This window comes from Mytilus trossulus, chromosome 8, assembly GCF_036588685.1.
Source record: "Mytilus trossulus isolate FHL-02 chromosome 8, PNRI_Mtr1.1.1.hap1, whole genome shotgun sequence".
In the NCBI taxonomy this organism is placed as follows: Eukaryota; Metazoa; Mollusca; class Bivalvia; order Mytilida; family Mytilidae; genus Mytilus; species Mytilus trossulus.
Genome location: NC_086380.1, coordinates 52,700,745 through 52,721,247, shown reverse-complemented (window position 1 = coordinate 52,721,247; position 20,503 = coordinate 52,700,745). Strand labels below are relative to the sequence as shown.

The 20,503-nt window shown below is 32.2% G+C and overlaps 1 protein-coding gene across 1 annotated transcript in view; it reads right to left on the bottom strand.

Moving 5' to 3' along the window:
- LOC134727751 (ankyrin-1-like) overlaps positions 1 to 20,503 on the bottom strand; it is a 619,083-nt gene that overhangs the window by 324,016 nt on the left and 274,564 nt on the right. Inside the window, exon 11 of the mRNA XM_063592138.1 lies at positions 15,207 to 15,308. Coding sequence (XP_063448208.1) covers positions 15,207 to 15,308 — 102 coding nt within the window. The remainder of the gene's footprint in view (positions 1 to 15,206; positions 15,309 to 20,503) is intronic.

Here is a 20,503-nt window from a genome sequence, read left to right as displayed (position 1 = left end):
TATTTGCTCACAGACGAAGGCAAATTGCCGATCAGAGTATTGATCGTACCGGAAATCGCCGGACCAGTCAAAACTTACATTAGCAAAGCTGCTAAACTATCGTACTTATCCGGGATTAAACTCGCACATCCAGTAATCGCGAACGACAATTTCCAAGTCTCAGTACTCGTAGGAGACGACTACTATTGGTCAATTATAGAAAACCATATCATTAGAGGTGAGGGACCTACTGCCGTGATATCAAAAATAGATTATTTACTGTCAGGACCACTCCGCGGTACACCAAGTTAAAATGGCCAGCCAACATCTATGATGAATGTAATGACATCAAGCTAGACAGAAAAATGCGACCTGGAGAAGTTTTGGAAGTTAGAAACACTCGGAATTGAGTGAATAGATGAGAAGGAAACAGGGAACAAGGAATTAAGAGAAGTATATGAGAAGACATGTATCAGTTACCATGACAACATGTATTTTGCTACATTATCCTGGTCACAGCACCAATATCATAGAGTGATTGTATCGGCCACAAATTAAGGCTTAGAAATAAGATCGTCAACTTGCAATGATACTTGCATTGGAAGTTTGTGTTCGGGTTTTTTTCGAGAGCAGTCCGGCCTTTCTCGAGTGCGTTTGTGTTTTTTCGAGTGATTTTACAAATTTCCTATCGCTTAACATGTTATGTGTTAGTGTATTCATGATTAAAACAATACAAAATAACCAAATATTCAAAACAAGGTGGTACCCAACCAGGGATGGGGTTATCGTAATCTGTAATCGTAATCGATTGTAATTGATTATATTTTTTCAAGTAATCGACAGTAATATGTAATCGACCATATTTTCGATTACATGTAATCGTAATTTAATCGATTACAGCAACAATTATGATGTAATCATTGATTACTTTCGATTACATTTCGATTACTTTAGTAAATAAGTTTGATAAAATGAAACCTATAATTGAAATGAAAAAAGACAACTGCATGTATTCATCAGTTTATAGTACTGATACATTTGTAAAATAGAGTGTATTAATATAACTTGAGAGTTTATAAGATTAACCAGATCTTCTTTCAAAATTTACTATATTTCATGCATTTGAAATAAAAGACTTTTAATGTTTGTCAATACTTCTAGACCTTCTATATACATGATGTAATAAATGAAAAAGTTAAAAATAAGTAAAATAAATTCAATATAGGAAAAAACATGTAGTCTTAAGTTTAGTTATGTACTGCATTGAAGTAGTAAGTGTAATTGTTATAATATTCCTTAAAGATTAATTTTCAATTAGAGTTACAATTTATCTTATTGCCACGATATAGCCTTTTTGTGCTAATGCAGTGAAAAGCAACCAACAATTAATCTATCAATTTATGTTAGAATAGATAACCATTGATTCGTCATAATGGTATGACATCAAGTTATATATTAGTGTTTATACTTGAATTCGTATGAAGCTTCGAGATATTTGTAAACTTATATAGTATAGACAAATTTACATAAACAGTCGATTGTTGTACAAATCAGTGTAGATTTTAAGGAAAGAATACAAAATCATTTTGATAATCAACCAATGCATTGAAATTTTTATTCAGTAATAGATACATGTTTTCAAATTTTGCAACTAAAATCATATTGTTTTTGATCTTGAAATCTCAACAATATTCTTGTTTTTACTAATCAGATGATCATAGACTTCTAATCAAGGAGACACAGACTTTGTTTTGATATCAATTAAGTCTAATTAATTATAAGTGGGAGATTTATTCACTATATATGATCATATATGTCCCTAGGTTATAAATTATTCTACATTGACAGTTTTATTATGTGTAATTAGGGCGATTATCCAAACAAAGGGATGAATTCATTCATAATATTATAAATTATTCTTTTAACATGTTTAAATTGTTTTTAATTTTTTATATATATTTTTTTTTAGAGGTAGGAAACCTCTTTCATTGCCAAGATTGAATTTTATTCAAATATATCTGATAATAATAAGTTAGTATATCAAACTGAAGTCAGTATAACAGAAAAACTTTGCAAACCATTGAGAAAATTAACTGCAACATAAAGAAGCAATTGATGCAGGGGTTGCATATGTATGTTCTCATGTTAATCATCACTCACTTAAGATTTTTAAATAGTTTAAACCCTCTGAAAGAGCTTCCATCTAGAAACAACTGTCAACACAACATTTTATTAACCATGCTTTTAAAGCTGTTTTTGTAATGTTCTACTCTAAATAAGTTGAGCAACATAGTTGTGTATAAACTTTGTTCATTGTTTTAAATCTTGTAATCGACAGAAATCGAAAAGTAATGTAATTACTTTTGATAAAGTAATCGATTGTAATCGATTACATGCAAAAATAACTGTAATCGATTATTAATCGATTGCACAAAAATCCTTCATGTAATCGATTATTAATCGATTACATTTGTCAGTAATCGTGCCCATCCCTGTACCCAACACTTTGACTGAAATTAATTTGGCTTGTTTAGATTTTGTTAAATTTTGACAAAATATTTTCTTTGAGGCTTTGACATGAATATCAAAATTACAAACAAAATTGAACCTGACTCTTTATCGAAAAAAAAATGGTTGAATACATAGCAGTTTGAAAAAAAACTAATTTTGATCATTGAGAAGCTTCATATTTTCTAAACAATAGAACGTGACTAAAAAGTTCAGCTGGTTTCACAGAGTTATCTCCATGTAGTGTTATGCACCACTATCGTAGAGTGATTGTATCGGACACAAATTAAGGCTTAGAAATAAGAACGTCTACTTGTAATGATACTTGCATTGGAACCCTGAATAGCTAACGTCACAACAACGGTGATGTCGTGTACAATAGAGAGCGGTAGCGGGAACACCTCAAGTGCAATTCTTAACAACCATATAAAGTACTTTTCAAGGATTTAAACAAACGCATTCGTCAGTTTGATAATTGTGTATTAACACTTATATGTTGTTGTAAACATAGTATGGCTTTAGCTTCTCTAATCTAAGTCCGTTTTGGACACATAATACAAAATTCAACTGAACCGATATCAGCTGAAATCTTTTTTTTAAACAAAGATGTGGTATCATTGCTTATGAGACAACTCTTCACAAGAGATCAATTGATATAGGCCACCGTTCGGCCTTCAAAAATGAGAAACGCCCATACCGTATAGTCAGCTATAAAAGGCCTCGAAGTGACAAATGTAAAACAATTCATACGAGAAAATAAAGACATAGTTGATGTAAAAAATAATGCACGAAAAACAAAAATACAACAACGACAACCACTAAATTACATTCTCCTGACTTAAAACAGGCACATACATACATAATGCGGCGAGCACATACATTTGTAATGTTGCAGGGATAAACATGTTAGCATGATTCAATCCCTCTTTCTAACCAGTTAGCACTGTGATGTAACAGTACAACATTAGAACGAACTATAAAAACCAGTTGACACTTTTAAACATATTATGTGTGACAAATATAAAAAATCTATTTTTTAATTCATTACCTACTAGTATGTCAACAAGTTGTGTAATTTTTAAAATTTGGAGAATTAACTACATAAAAATTAGGAGATGTGATATGATTTCCAAAGAGTTCAAATAAAGTGAATGTGAGAAATAATAGGCATTTGTACAGCTTTCAACAATAATTTAAACCCATACATGTATTAATATATTGTCTATTGTTGCAGACTGAAGAATGCTCTCTAGATGTCGTTTTTTTGTTGTTGTTGTTGGGTTGTTTTCTCATTGACTAACACTGATATGCATGATGCATGTATGTTTTAATATATCAATATGAATGACACACTTCAATGTAGATCAATTGGATTAACTTTTTACGAAGATAAACATTAATATACATGTTATACTATTTCGGGTTGAAAACATCTTTGAGGGAGGTATGTATAAATACTTGAAAATTTAGTTGTCATAAGAACCCTACAAAACATGAACATGTATAAGTGTAACATGTGTAAGTCCAGTAATTTATCATTTATTGATATTTGACATCGATTTGAGAAGACTACACAATCTTAACATTTATAATCCAATATTCCAATGTTTTAAAGATCATACAAGTAGAAAACTTTTATCTAAATTATACATTCAAAACCTTTTGATTTTATTAAGACTAATTCTTAATGATAAATTAAATATAAAGTTTGGTTTGTTGAAAACTAATGATGACACCAAGTGGCGGATCCAGTCAGTTTAAAAAATGTTAACCGACTCAAGATAAAAAGGTGGTTCCAGTCATATGTTCCCATTCAAAAACATTGATCATGAAAAGGGGTTCCAGCCTTAGTACCCATATCCCCTTGGATTACCCAACAAGAAGGTTCCTTCATATGCAACATGTATTTTTGTATGCTACACGTGTCCGGTTGTCGAATTTATAATCCAAAGTCATATATGCCTCAGCATGTTCGACTATGGATGTGGTGTTAGATTTTTTTTTTTTATTAAACCGTTACATGTAAAATACATGTATGATTACCTTCATTAAACTTATTCTTGTAAGTACCTTGGGTTATAAATATTGCACTATCGTCGGGCCGTAATGCCAAATTCAACGCCTGACTCAAAATGTCGGACGTAGTATACCCGTCCATATTGACAGCATCATACCATGAACATGATGTATTGTTTGATAATAAGAATGAATGATTCAGCCAACCTTGACCTGTTGATCCATATTAGCAAATGGATTAAACGAGAATATGCAAAATGTCAGCTTTGACTTTTGTAACGTCTACTCATTTATCAGAGTTTGAATGTAGATGTCAAAGTAAGGTAACTAGTGGGGTTTCATTTAAAATAATAAAAGTTCTTATTAATCATGATCTGATACTGTTAACAAAAATGCTATTCATTCTTTTTCATTTATATTCAAAATTAACAAATAAAGGGTGTTAGCCAGTTATACACTTCGGGGTTCGTCCGTTAGGGTTTCTTAACCAGACACCCATATCCCTGAGTGTATAACTATTAAATATGTTACTTTCAAAATGTTCATGCGTCGCAAGCATATTTTTTGATTTTCCTTCATCAAGAACGCTCAAAAACGCATATTTGAAAACTTGTGTTTCCTTTTAACAATTGGACTATTATCAGTTTTCTTTTTATATTTTCAACAGCTATTGTCATGTGTAAAACAAAGTTGCAGTTATAAAATAACTAGAAATATTAACATGTTGAAAGCTTATACGGAACATACGTTAGAATATACGAACCTTGTTGATATACTGTAGTTATTGATTTTTACATACAATATATAAGATTAATTAAATACTTCTTCAATAACTCAAATATCAAGGTAACATGCTTTATTTGTTTAAACGAGTCCGGAAACCGTAACAATCAAATGTAGACCTATGTCTGAATGAATTGATCCATGGAGTATTGTTAATAGAAACAATATATCCACCAACATATTCCATTACCAGACATAACAATCAAATACAGACCTATGTCTGAATGAATTGTTCCATGGAGTATTATAAACAGGCACAATATATCCACCAATCTATACCATTACCAGACATAACAAACAAATACAGACCTATGCCTGAATGAATTGTTCAATAGAGTATTGTAAATAGGCAGTATATGTCCACCAACTTTTACCATTACCAGACATAACAAACAAATACAGACCTATGTCTGAATGAATTGTTCCATGGAGTATTATAAACAGACACAATATATCCACCAACCTATACCATTACCAGACATAACAAACAAATACAGACCAATGCCTGAATGAACTGTTCCATGTAGTATAATAAAGAGGCACAATATATCCTCCAATCTATACCATTACCAGACATAACAAACAAATACAGACCTATGTCTGAATGAATTAATCCATGGAGTATTGTAAACAGGCACAATATATCAACCAACCTATACCATTACTAGACATAACAAACAAATACAGACCTATTTCTGAATGAACTGTTCTATGGAGCATTGTTAATAGAAACAATATATCTACTAGCCTATACCATTACAAGACATAATACACAAATACAAAACTATATCTGAATGAATTGTTCAATGAAGTATTGTAAACAGGCACAATATTTCCACCAACCTATACCATTACCAGACATTACAAACAAATACAGACCTATGTCTGAATGAACTGTTCCATGGAGCATTGTTAATAGAAACAATATATATACTAGCCTCTACCATCACAAGACATAATAAACAAATACAAAACTATGTCTGAATGAATTGTTTAATGGAGTATTGTAAAACAGGCACAATATTTCCACCAACCTATAACATTACCAGACATAACAAACAAATACAGACCTATTTCTGAATGAACTGTTCCATGGAGCATTGTTAATAGAATCAATATATCTACTAACCGATACCATTACAAGACATAATAAACAAATACAAAACTATGTCTGAATGAATTGTTCCATGGAGTATTATAACCAGGAACAATATATCCACCATCCTATATCATTACCAGACATAACAAACAAATACAGACCTAAGTCTGAATGAACTGTTTCATGGAGTATTGTAAACAGGCACCATATGTCCACCAACTTTTACCATTACCAGACATAACAAACAAATACAGACCTATGTCTAAATGATTTGTTCCATGTAGTATTATAAAAAGGCACAATATATCAACCAACCAATACCATTACCAGACATAATAAATAAACACAGACCTATGTCTGAATGAACTGTTCCATGTAGTATTATAAACAGGCACAAGATATCTACCAACCTATACCATTACCAGACATAACAATCAAATACAAAACTATGTCTGAATGAACTGTTCCATGTAGTATTATAAACAGGCACAATATATCTACCAACCTATACCATTACCAGACAAAACAAACAAATACAAAACTATGTCTGAATGAATTATTCCATGGAGTATTATAAACAGGCACACTATATCCACCAACCTATACCATTACCAGACATAACAAACAAATACAGACCTATGTCTGAATTAATTGTTAAATGGAGTATTATAAACAGGCACCATATATCCACCAACCTATAACATTACCATACATTAACAAACAAATACAGACCTATGCCTGAATGAATTGTTCCATGGAGTATTGTTAATAGAAACAATATATCTACTAACCGATACCATTACAAGACATAATAAACAAATACAAAACTATGTCTGAATGAATTGTTCCATGGAGTTTTATAAACAGACACAATATTTCCACCAACCTATAACATTACCAGACATAACAAACAAATACAGACCTATTTTTGAATGAACTGTTCCATGGGGCATTGTTAATAGAAACAATATATTTACTAACCGATACCATTACAAGACATTATAAACAAATACAGATCTATGTGTGAATGAATTGTTCCTTGGAGTATTATAACCAGGAACAATATATCCACCATCCTATATCATTACCAGACATAACAAACAAATACAGACCTAAGTCTGAATGAACTGTTTCATGGAGTATTGTAAACAGGCACCATATGTCCACCAACTTTTACCATTACCAGACATAACAAACAAATACAGACCTATGTCTGAATGAATTGTTCCATGTAGTATTATAAACAGGCACAATATATCAACCAACCTATACCATTACCAGACATAACAAATAAATACAGACCTATGTCTGAATGAACTGTTCCATGTAGTATTATAAACAGGCACAAGATATCTACCAACCTATACCATTACCAGACATAACAATCAAATACAAAACTATGTCTGAATGAACTGTTCCATGTAGTATTATAAACATGCACAATATATCTACCAACCTATACCATTACCAGACAAAACAAACAAACAAATACAAAACTATGTCTGAATGAATTATTCCATGGAGTATTATAAACAGGCATACTATATCCACCAACCTATACCATTACCAGACATTACAAACAACTTCAGACATATGTCTTAATGAATTGTTCCATGGAGTATTTTAACAGACACAATATATCCACCAACCTATACCATTACCAGACATAACAAACAAATACAGACCAATGTCTGAATGAATTGTTCCGTGGAGTATTTTAACAGACACAATATATCCACCAACCTATACCATTACCAGACATAACAAACAAATACAGACCTATGTCTGAATGAATTGTTAAATGGAGTATTATAAACAGGCACCATATATCCACCAACCTATAACATTACCAGACATTTACAAACAAATACAGACCTATGCCTGAATGAGTTGTTCCATGGAGTATTGTTAATAGAAACAATATATCTACTAACCGATACCATTACAAGACATAATAAACAAATACAAAACTATGTCTGAATGAATTGTTCCATGGAGTATTATAAACAGACACAATATTTCCACCAACCTATAACATTACCAGACATAACAAACAAATACAGACCTATGTCTGAATGAATTGTTCCGTGGAGTATTTTAACAGGCATCATATATCCACCAACAAATACCATTAATAGACATAACAATAAAATACCGATCTATGTGTGAATGAATTGTTCCTTGGAGTATTATAACCAGGAACAATATATCCACCATCCTATATCATTACCAGACATAACAAAAAAATACAGACCTATGTATGAATGAACTGTTCCATAGAGCATTGTAAACAAGCACCATATATCCACCAACCTATACCACTACCAGACATAACAAACAAATACAGACCTAAGTCTGAATGAACTGTTTCATGGAGTATTGTAAACAGGCACCATATGTCCACCAAGTTTTACCATTACCAGACATAACAAACAAATACAGACCTATGTCTGAATGAATTGTTCCATGTAGTATTATAAACAGGCACACTATATCAACCAACCTATACCATTACCAGTCATAACAATCAAATACAAAACTATGTCTGAATGAACTGTTCCATGTAGTATTATAAACAGGCACAATATATCTACCAACCTATACCATTTCCAGACAAAACAAACAAATACAAAACTATGTCTGAATGAATTATTCCATGGAGTATTGTAAATAGGAACACTATATCCACCAACCTATAAGATAACTAGACATTAACAAACAAATACAGACCAATGTCTGAATTAATTGTTCTATAGAGTATTGCAAATAGGAACACTATATCTACCAACCTATAAGATAACTAGACATTATCAAACAAATACAGACCAATGTCTGAATTAATTGTTCTATAGAGTATTGTATATAGGAACACTATATCCACCAACCTATAAGATAACCAGATATAAACAAACAAATACAGACCAATGTCTGAATGAATTGTTATATGGAGTATTGTAAATAGGAACACTATATCCACCAACCTATAAGATAACCAGACATAACAAACAAATACAGACCAATGTCTGAATGAATTGTTCTATTGAGTATTGTAAACAGGCACAATATTTCCACCAACCTATAACATTACCAGACATTAACCAACAAATACAGACCTATGTCTAAATGAATTGTTAAATGGAGTATTATAAACAGGCACCATATATCCACCAACCTATACCATTACCAGACATAACAAACAAATACAGACCTATGTCTGAATGAATTGTTCTATGGAGTATTGTAAACAGGCACAATATTTCCACCAACCTATAACATTACCAGACATTAACAAACAAATACAGACCTATGTCTGAATGAACTGTTCCATGGAGCATTGTAAACAAGCACCATATATCCACCAACCTATACCACTACCAGACATAACAAACAAATACAGACCTATGTCTGAATGAATTGTTCCATGGAGTATTGTAAACAGGCACAATATATCCACCAACCTATAACATTACCAGACATTAACCAACAAATACAGACCTATGTCTAAATGAATTGTTAAATGGAGTATTATAAACAAGCACCATATATCCACCAACCTATACCATTACCAGACATAACAAACAAATACAGACCTATGTCTGAATGAATTGTTCTATGGAGTATTGTAAACAGGCACAATATTTCCACCAACCTATAACATTACCAGACATTAACAAACAAATACAGACCTATGTCTGAATGAACTGTTCCATGGAGCATTGTAAACAAGCACCATATATCCACCAACCTATACCACTACCAGACATAACAAACAAATACAGACCTATGTCTGAATGAATTGTTCCATGGAGTATTGTAAACAGGCACAATATATCCACCAACCTATACCATTACCAGACATTAACAAACTAATTCAGACCTATGTCTGAATGAATTGTTCCATGGAGTATTATAAACGGGCACAATATATATTCACCAAACCCATACACTTGCCAGACATAACAAACAAATACAGACCTACAAATGTATGTCTGAATAAATTGTTCAATGGAGTTTTGTAAATAGGCAGCCTAAACTATATTACCGATATCTGAGATTGTAAGTGTCCATGAAATCATTCTTTATGGTTGTTAGATTCAAAGAATGTACTGACGCAAATATCGAACTCAACGGTAAAATCATAAAGGTCAAGTCCGTAAAAACTGACAAAAAGAAAGGCTCGAATTCATTAACCAATGGAAAGATCTAACAGCAACTTGCATATTCGTGACTTGGTTTTGACAGTTTCCAAATTTTATGTTGGTGTCAATGTGGTTGTATTTCTCGCTTAGCCTCCAACTTATATGACAATTACATATACATTATTGTATTTGCATTTTATTGACAATGATGCGTGAGCAATCCAAACAATCAAAATTGATTGACGTGACAAAAATTGGTATCCAGCAACACATAGCGTAGAACATTATATATATATACACATATATTTACAATATAACTGATTTTTTTAGATCATGATAAATGCACAGTTACAACTGGCAAAGACATCAACACACAAAAAGTTCCCGATACAGTATGATTTCAGTTAATTATGAATACGAGGGACACATGACTCTACACTAAGGTCATGCTTTCGAGTCAACCCTCTAGATCAAGCAGAATTAGGAAAACCACAAAGCCAAAATCACGATGCTCGTTAGACATATACTTAGTCACGTCAGAACTATGAGGGACTTCATAGTAAGAATACAAATAAAAGGAAAACAGCAAAAGAAATGCCATGATACACAACTTTAGCAAAAACCTGAAATCAAAAACTCAAGACCATCCTGTATGATTTGTCAGGTTGGAACTAAATAATTGCCTGTAAGATTGTGGTACGTTTACGTGAACCTTTAGACAATATGGCTCATTAAAGTTTTGCTGGGACACCAAAAACATTTTAAAAAGTCAGAAAATCGTATTTGTTGGGAAATTCATACGCCATACGCGGGTAAATATGATATATCTGTTCTAATTGCCCAAATCAAAATCACGCAGAAAGATAGCCTTGTCCTGTGTAGTTTATTTCAAACATTCATGCTTTTTTGCATGTCTTAATTTTTTACACTTTAAGTTGTAAAATAAATTCAGAGGCATTGGCATTCTTTACATATAAGTAAAGACTAGTATTGAACTTTGAAAATGAATGACTTAAGATATTTAGATAACAGTAACTGTAGTTTTATCTTTACAGTCTTCAATGGGTCTAAATAAACTCATCATAGATATCAGGACTAAATTTAGTATATAAGCCAGACGCGCGTTTCGTCTACAAAAGACTCATCAGTGACTCTCGAATCCAAAACAGTTATAAAGGCCAAATAAAGTACGAAGTTGAAGAGCATTGAGGACCAAAATTCCTAAAAGTTTTGCCAAATACAGCTAAGGTTATCTATGCCTGAGGTAGAAAATCCTTAGTATTTCAAAAAATTCAAAAATTTGTAAACTGTAAATTTATAAATATAACCATAACTATGACAATTCATGTCAGCACAAAAAGTGCTGACTACTGGGCTTCTGATACCCTCGGGGAAATAATTCTCCACCAGCAGTGGCATCGACCCAGTGGTTGTAAATAAACTCATCTTATATATCAGGACTACATTTAGTATATACGCCAGACGCGCGTTTCGTCTACAAAAGACTCATCAGTGACGCTCGAATGCAAAACAGTTAAAAAGGCGAAAAATGAAGTACGAAGTTGAAGAGCATTGAGGACCAAAATTCCTAAAAGTTTTGCCAAATACAGCTAAGGTAATCTATGCCTGAGGTAGAAAATCCTTAGTATTTCAAAAAATTAAAAAATTTGTAAACTGTAAATTTATAAATATAACCATAACTATGACAATTCATGTCGGGCTTGTGATACCCTCGGGGAAATAATTCTCCACCAGCAGTGGCATCGACCCAGTGGTTGTAAATAAACTCATCTTAGATATCAGGACTAAATTTAGTATATACGCCAGACGCGCGTTTCTTCAACAAAAGACTCATCAGTGACTCTCGAATCCAAAACAGTTAAAAAGGCCAATGAAGTACAAAGTTGAAGAGCATTGAGGACCAAAATTCCTAAAAGTTTGCCAAATACAGCTAAGGTAATCAATGCTTGAGGTAGAAAATCCTTAGTATTTCAAAAAATTCAAAAATTTGTAAACTGTAAATTTATAAATATAACCATAACTATGACAATTCATGTCAGCACAAAAAGTGCTGACTACTGGGCTTGTGATACCCTCGGGGAAATAAATCTCCACCAGCAGTGGCATCGACCCAGTGGTTGTAAATAAACTCATCATAGATATCAGGACTAAATTTAGTATAAACGCCAGACGCGCGTTTCGTCTACAAAAGACTCATCAGTGACGCTCGAATCCAAAACAGTTAAAAAGGTCAATGAAGTACGAAGTTGAAGAGCATTGAGGACCAAAATTCCTAAAAGTTTTGCCAAATACAGCTAAGGTTATCTATGCCTGAGGTAGAAAATCCTTAGTATTTCAAAAAATTCAAAAATTTGTAAACTGTAAATTTATAAATATAACCATAACTATGACAATTCATGTCAGCACAAAATGTGCTGACTACTGGGCTTGTGATTCCCTCGGGGAAATAAATCTCCACCAGCAGTGGCATCGACCCAGTGGTTGTAAATAAACTCATCATAGATATCAGGACTAAATTTAGTATATACGCCAGACGCGCGTTTCGTCTACAAAAGACTCATCAGTGACGCTCGAATCCAAAACAGTTAAAACGGCCAAATAAAGTACGAAATTGAAGAGCATTGAGGACCAAAATATTATACATACTATATATTTGTAAATTCCAAACAACAAAGGTTATTCTACTAGTATTAAACTGAGAAGCAATCTATTCCTTTTAAGTCTTAAACTTTGTAAATATGGATAAGAAAAGTCGAACGATCCATGATTTGCGTCCAAGTTTAATAATTATATTCATTGAATTTCCTTCTGTTCTTCATTTTTCTTATATCCATAAATTTTCAAACCAGATGTTTTAGTTACAGTAAAGGTATTTTCCCTCAAAGAAGAAAACACTAAGAGAGCAAAACTTCCGTCTTTTTCTTTATTTTTTATTTCCATGATTATTTTTGTAGGTACTTCGGATAAAAAAGACTTATATTTACCTTAAATCGTATTAAATCTAATAAAAGTCCTAACTAGCATAAGTTATAAACCAAAAAATATGGATTTTTTTTAAATAGATTACAATTAACCTTGAAATTTATTAAGGTTTTTTTTTCTTATTTTACTTCAAAGTTTATTATATATTTAAAAAAAAGCAATGCTTATTAAGGCGAACATTTATATGAAATGAATCAGATTTAAAAATATCTTAAACTAGGTTAAAAATTGGAAATTTATTTCAATTGAATTCAGTTTAAATTCTAGTAAAATTCGATTTTTTTCAGTGAAATGCATATATTTTATTTCAATTTGAAATTTGATATGCATAAACTATGCATTAAAGGAGTAAGTTCGGTAAGAGCCATATTTGGCCCCAATTATAAAGTTCATAGTAACAAGACAATAACTGTTTCAAGTTGCCTTAAAGACATGTTAGAAAGTTACACAGAACTGTTTTTGTCAAAGTTTACTTCTAACACGTTAATTTTTACATCCCAAAAAGGTCAAAATAAGGGATTTTGGTGAAATTTGTCAAAATAAGCCAGATTGCAACCAAATGAAGGACCAGGAAACATAGAGCGCAGGCGTCGACAAGCTTAAGATTCAAATAAGACGTGTGAAATGTCTTCACAAACATTATTTTAAAAGATCTTTGTTGTCGACGTATGCGCTCTATATTTCCTGTCCAATAATCTATGGAAATTTACCCATTTTCATTGATTTTTTCGTGAAAATCAATATGAGTTCACCTTGTGACGTCATAATGAAACGCAGAAACGTAAAATTTCCAACAAAATGGTGTATATCCTAGCTAGTCAATGGATTAGCTGTAATTTATCGTGATATTGGTCGATTAATCTGAATTTGAAATTTACGCTAAAAAGGGGGCCATTTTAGGACCTTATCGAACATACTCCTTTCATATTAAATGCATCATTTCAAGCAGTGAGCTTTTTATTTTATTTAGAAAATAATTAATTTTCTTTTAATCAGACTCATCAATCATAAAAACACAGATGATTGATCTATGTTGTTTGATATGAAACAAAGAAAAACATTTTTTTCTTCGGGTTTAAAACACATTTGATTATCTATCATGCAATATATCATAATCGAAATCATATCTTTAGTTGGTAGTGAAACTGTGTGCATCTTTTTATACAATAATACTACATCTACAGTCATCAAGGTTTCCCATTTTCAGACTTTATCAGATAAGTAGTTGTTGTATATACATAGTTCATGAATGATAAATCATTGTCTTAATTTATCTGTGCAATTGGAATGCAAAATAAACCGCAACTAAGGAAACGAATCTTACTATATAGATTGACCGTCTTTGATTCCTATCAAACAAAATTATTTGATTTGAAGTGCGTCTTGGCATTTCGAATGTCATAAAGTGAGAGGGTTCGCGCTATAAAACCAGGTTTAATCTACCATTTTCTACATTTGAAAATGCCTGTACCAAGTCAGGAATATGAAGTTCTTGTCCATTCGATTTTGATGTGTTTTGTTATTTGATTTTGCCATGTGATTATGGACTTTCCAAATTGATTTATTCATATTTTTGATAGTTTGTATATTTCGATAAAACATTTTCAGTTATATTCTTATTTGGTTTGATGAAAGAGTTTACAAAGTTGGACTGTCCTGTAAAGGACGTCATCACATACCCTATTTTCTTTATTCGGATCTATATCTGCTCTTTCTAATAACAATTTAACAATGTTGATGAATCCACCTTCAGCAGCTGCGTGTAAGGGAGTGTCACCATACTGAAATAAAAGGTATACAATATTCGTATTATCATACAGACGTGTAATACAAACTATATCATACAAATGATTAAAGTACAAAAAAAATATTGGCTAACAATTCGACTCTCACTTGTACGACAATCGCATAAATTTAATAATATTGATAATGATGCGTGAACAAAACAAACAGACACAATAGGTAAAAAAAATCAAAAATAAAGTAAAAAGTCTAATTCATTAGGTCACTTCGTGAAAAGGGAACGGGATTGTAGTTACGACATAAGGAAAATATCAGATATCATGTATATAACAGATATTCCAAAAGGGTCAATCAACTCGTGATGGCGGTCGTAAAATTACGAAGTGATGATTTCAGTTTCCCAATGCTTCACTATTGGGAGCTGAAATCATCTCTTTTGTCGTAAGTTTTTTTTTCAACCGACCCTCATAGTCATTTTCTAGATATAAATTATAATCAAGGAGCAAAATCAAGAGCTCAAACACATCAAACGAAGGGATAAAATCATGCAAAAAATAAAAAACGTCCGGGCTACAAAAGGTTTCAATGTGAAATGAACTATGACTTTATCATTTACCAATAATAATATACAGCAAAGATTAAAATGTAGAACGTCAAATTTAGTTTTAACCTCGACCTCAATTTCAAGGTCATAAGCAAGGACCTAAATCAAAAGAACTATAGTCTCTACTGTCCAAAATGTATATGATTTGTGTGTTAGAACAACACACAGCTAAAAAAGGGTGAAACACATCCAATTAAATATCAACATACATTTTCCACCAAAAAAGTATGTCTCACGATGTGTCGAAACTTACAATTTAGAAAAAAATGTTTGTCGCTATCTTAAGTGATAATAAACTAAGATTAATAAACATTACCTTTTTTTTTCATTTTAATGAAACAATGACCTCAAATCCAAGACCCTATCACTCATGATTTACCGGTTACAAATGCATTTCACTATTATCCAATGCATATGGTGAAATAAACCACAAAACAATCAGGGTTCGGAGATATAAGTTTGACAACGCAAAGTGTTCGATTAACAAAATGGTTGAAAAGTGTCACTTTCAAAAACGTATAAACTGTTCAAAATTATATACATGTATCAAATATTTAATTTTTAAAACAACAATACTGCGCAAAAAAAAAAACAATGAGGCGATTGCAAATATATAAGTAAAAACCATTTGTTCAGAGAACCATTGAACGTCTTTCCGTCCAACTCATATTTTGGTAGAACAATATTCACTTCTAGTCTAAAATGTCAATGTTTTTGTCAGATGGTAGTTTAATATACACTGATTTCAAAAATATATAGTTTTTATATATTTTTGCTAAAAAAAAAAGAAAGATGAATAGGTACTTTCGGTATACAAAATTTCACTTCTGGTTTATGGTTACGGAACAATTTGAATAAAAAGACACATACTATATGTGTTACGAGTAATATCACCGTACAACTAAGTAAATCCTGGTATCTATGATGAGTTTATTTGGAATATAAGAGAAGAGAAAACTACCAAAATTGACATTATATTTTAAATGGACCAAGGACCTTAAATCAAAAGATCCTAGGGCTCTATCACTTGTTGATTACTAGCTACAAATGCAGGTTCTTTATATAAAATACAGAAGGGGAAATAACTCGTATATTGAGTCTGCATATTGCTTCGAATCAATGAGAACAATATCTTGAAGATGTAACGAGCAATTTGGAAAAATTAATTTGTTGGGTTCATTCACGGTAGCTTATTTTATAAAGAGAAGTAATAAAAGGACAAACAGTGTTCGGAAAGATAACTCTTCCCCAAAAAAAAAGTTTTCGATCATACAGGATGAAAATAAAATGCACAATAATTGTTCGATATCATATGTAAAATATCTAAACGACATGTTGCGACACACAAAAAAACTGTGCAGAAAACAAATATGGTGGAAGAATACAGGATACAGACAAACTGAAAATGCAAAAGAATGGCCAAGTTGATACTCACTCCTAAATCCGATTGAACATGTATAGGCTTTGCTGAACCGACGCATCCGTAAAAATCCAGGTCTGTACATAACTATGCATACTCTTAACTGTGAATTTATGCTGATTCATCATTTCCCAAATTTAAAAAAAAAATTGAAAATGCTTTAATAAGGGAATGAAATAAAATTCCAAAACGACACATTAAAAAGATACTGAATGGAATGCTGCTAAACGCTGCCAATCCGTCATCTATGCACGTGGAGCATGTACGATATATTGATTTTGAATAAAACTGTACCCATTTTGATACTCGGACCCTACTGCACTCCATATAAAAAAATGCTTCTTGAATGTGAGTAATAAACATTCGGTTTGCTTATGACTTTTCATAGTTCCGTTTTGTTATTAAAATCATATTTTGTTGTAATTAAATAAAATTATAATTTGTTGCAATTTTTTTTTTGGCTAAGTATATATCACAAAATCTCATCTAATCAGTTTTCAAAAGCATTTGATCATCATTCATATAAATGTATTCTAATCTATTTTAAAATTGATGAATGTAAAATTTGATTTTTAGAAAAAAACCTTCCTTCTAAGAATTAGATTTATGATATTACAAAATGTAATTAGCAGCGGTTCAACACATGAATTGATGACAACTATGTAAAAAAGAAGATTATATGGAATTTTGCAAACTGTGTTAATCATGTTAATTTTTGGCTATATATACTATTTACACCACTGGGTCGATGCAACTGCTGGTGGACGTTTCGTCCCCGAGAGTATGACCAGCCCAGTAGTCAACATTTCGGTGTTGACATGAATATCAATAATGTGGTAATTTCTGTAAATTTCATGTTTACAAAACTTTGAATTTTTCGAAAAACTAAGGATTTTCTTATCTCAGGCAAAGATTACCTCAGCCGTATTTGACACAACTTTTAAGAATTTTGGTTCCTCAATGCTCTTCAACTTTGTACTTCTTTGGCTTTATAAACATTTTGATATGAGCTTCACTAATGAGTCTTATGTAGACGAAACGCACGTCTGGCGTACTTAATTATAATCTTGATAACTATTACACCACTGGGTCGATGCCACTGCTGGTGAACATTTCGGTGTTGACATGAATATCAATAATGTGGTCATTTTTGTAAATTTCCTGTTTACAAAACTCTGAATTTAAAAAAAAAAAAAACAACAGATGGACTTTCTTATCCTTCAACTTTGTACTTCTTTGGCTTTATTAATATTTTGATATGAGCGTCACGCATAAGTTTTATGTAGACGAAACGCGAGTCTGGCATACTTAATTATAAGTACAAAATTGAACCTGACCCTTTATCGAAAAAAAAAATGTTTGAAAAAAACTTATTTTGATCATTGAGAAGCTTCATATTTTCTTAACAATAGAACGTGACTAAAAAGTTCAGCTGGTTTCACAGAGTTATCTCCGTGTATGATTATGTAACACTATCGTAGAGTAATTGTATCGGACACACAATAAGGCTTAGAAATAAGAACGTCTACTTGCAATGATACTTGTATTGGAACCCTAAATAGCAGTGGTAGCGGAAACACCTCAAGTGCAATTCTTAACATTATGGGAACCCCACAATTAATTTGATAACAATAAAATGAAAATAAATTATGACAATTTCACTTAGAATTACTGTTTCTGAAAAATATAATACTTTGAATATCTTTAACTGTCTTTGATAATGAACACGAATAAAATAGAATTATTTCTGTAATAAAGCACGAACAGTTAACAGTCCATAAAATTATACGATAGTGTCATTTGGTCTACATTTTTATCTTTTCCTCTTTGCATCCGTCTTCGCTCGTCTGGTGGGTAGTATTCATCAAACGTTAGGACATCATAACTTGGTTGATTTTAAGTCAAATAAAACATGCAAAAAATGTCATAAGCGTCATCACACGAGTTATGTAAGGATAATGCACAAGTAGATAAAGAAGAAAGTGTGAACGTAAGTACCATTCAACACAACGCGAAGGAAACGGACACAATTTAGCATTCACAGGCAACCACGAATGTCATGCTCAAAACCGCAATAAATCCTGTAAGTTCAGGACTACAATCTTTAGATGCCAACATTCTTTTTGATGAGGGCGCACATAGGTCGTTCATCACAGAAGACTTAGCCGCTAAATTGCAGTTATCAATAACTGGCACAGAAAGTTTAAATTTATCCGGGTTCGGGGACATCGCATAAGTACGAAAATAAGACCCTTTAAAGCTGCAACTATTTATTTGCTCACAGACGAAGGAAAATTGCCGATCAGAGTATTGATCGTACCGGAAATCGCCGAATCACTCAAAACTTACACCCGCAAAGCTGCTAAAGTATCGTACTTATCCGGGATTAAACTCGAATATCCAGTAACTGTGAACGACAATTTCCAAGTCTCAGGACTTGTAGGAGCCGACTACTATTGGTCAATTATAGAAAACCATATCATTAGAGGTAAGGGACCTACTGCCGTGAAATCAAAAATAGGTTATTTACTGTCAGGACCACTTCACGGTACACCAAGTTACAATGACCAGCCAACATCTATGATGAATGTAATGACATCAAGAAAGACAGAAGAATGGGACCTGGAGAAGTTTTGGAAGTTAGAAACACTTGGAATTGAGCAAATAGATGAGAAGGAAACAGGGAACAAGAAATTAAGAGAAGTATTTGAGAAGACATGTATCAGTTACCATGGCAACATATATTTTCCTACATTATCCTGGTCGCGGCACCAATATCGTAGAGTGATTGTATCGGACACAAATTAAGACTTAGAAATAAGAACGTCTACTTGCAATGATACTTGAATTGGAACCCTGAATAGCTAACGTCACAACAACGGTGACGTCGTATACAATAGAGATCGGTAGCGGGAACACCTCAAGTGCAGTTTTTAACAACCACCTAAAGTACTTTTCAAGGATTGACACAAATGCATTCGTCAGTTTGATAATGGTGTATTAACACTTATATGTTGCTATAAACAAGTATCGTTCATTTGTATATATTGCTGTTTGTCATATCTTATAAATACATGCAGAGTATATATGTAAGACTCAGATCCAAGTCCGGTCTCTAAACGACGTCCGTCCCTCAAACCGCCGTCCAAATCTTGCGTCACAAAATGATATCCTCAAATCGACGGCCAATGTTATGCCTATCTAATCGA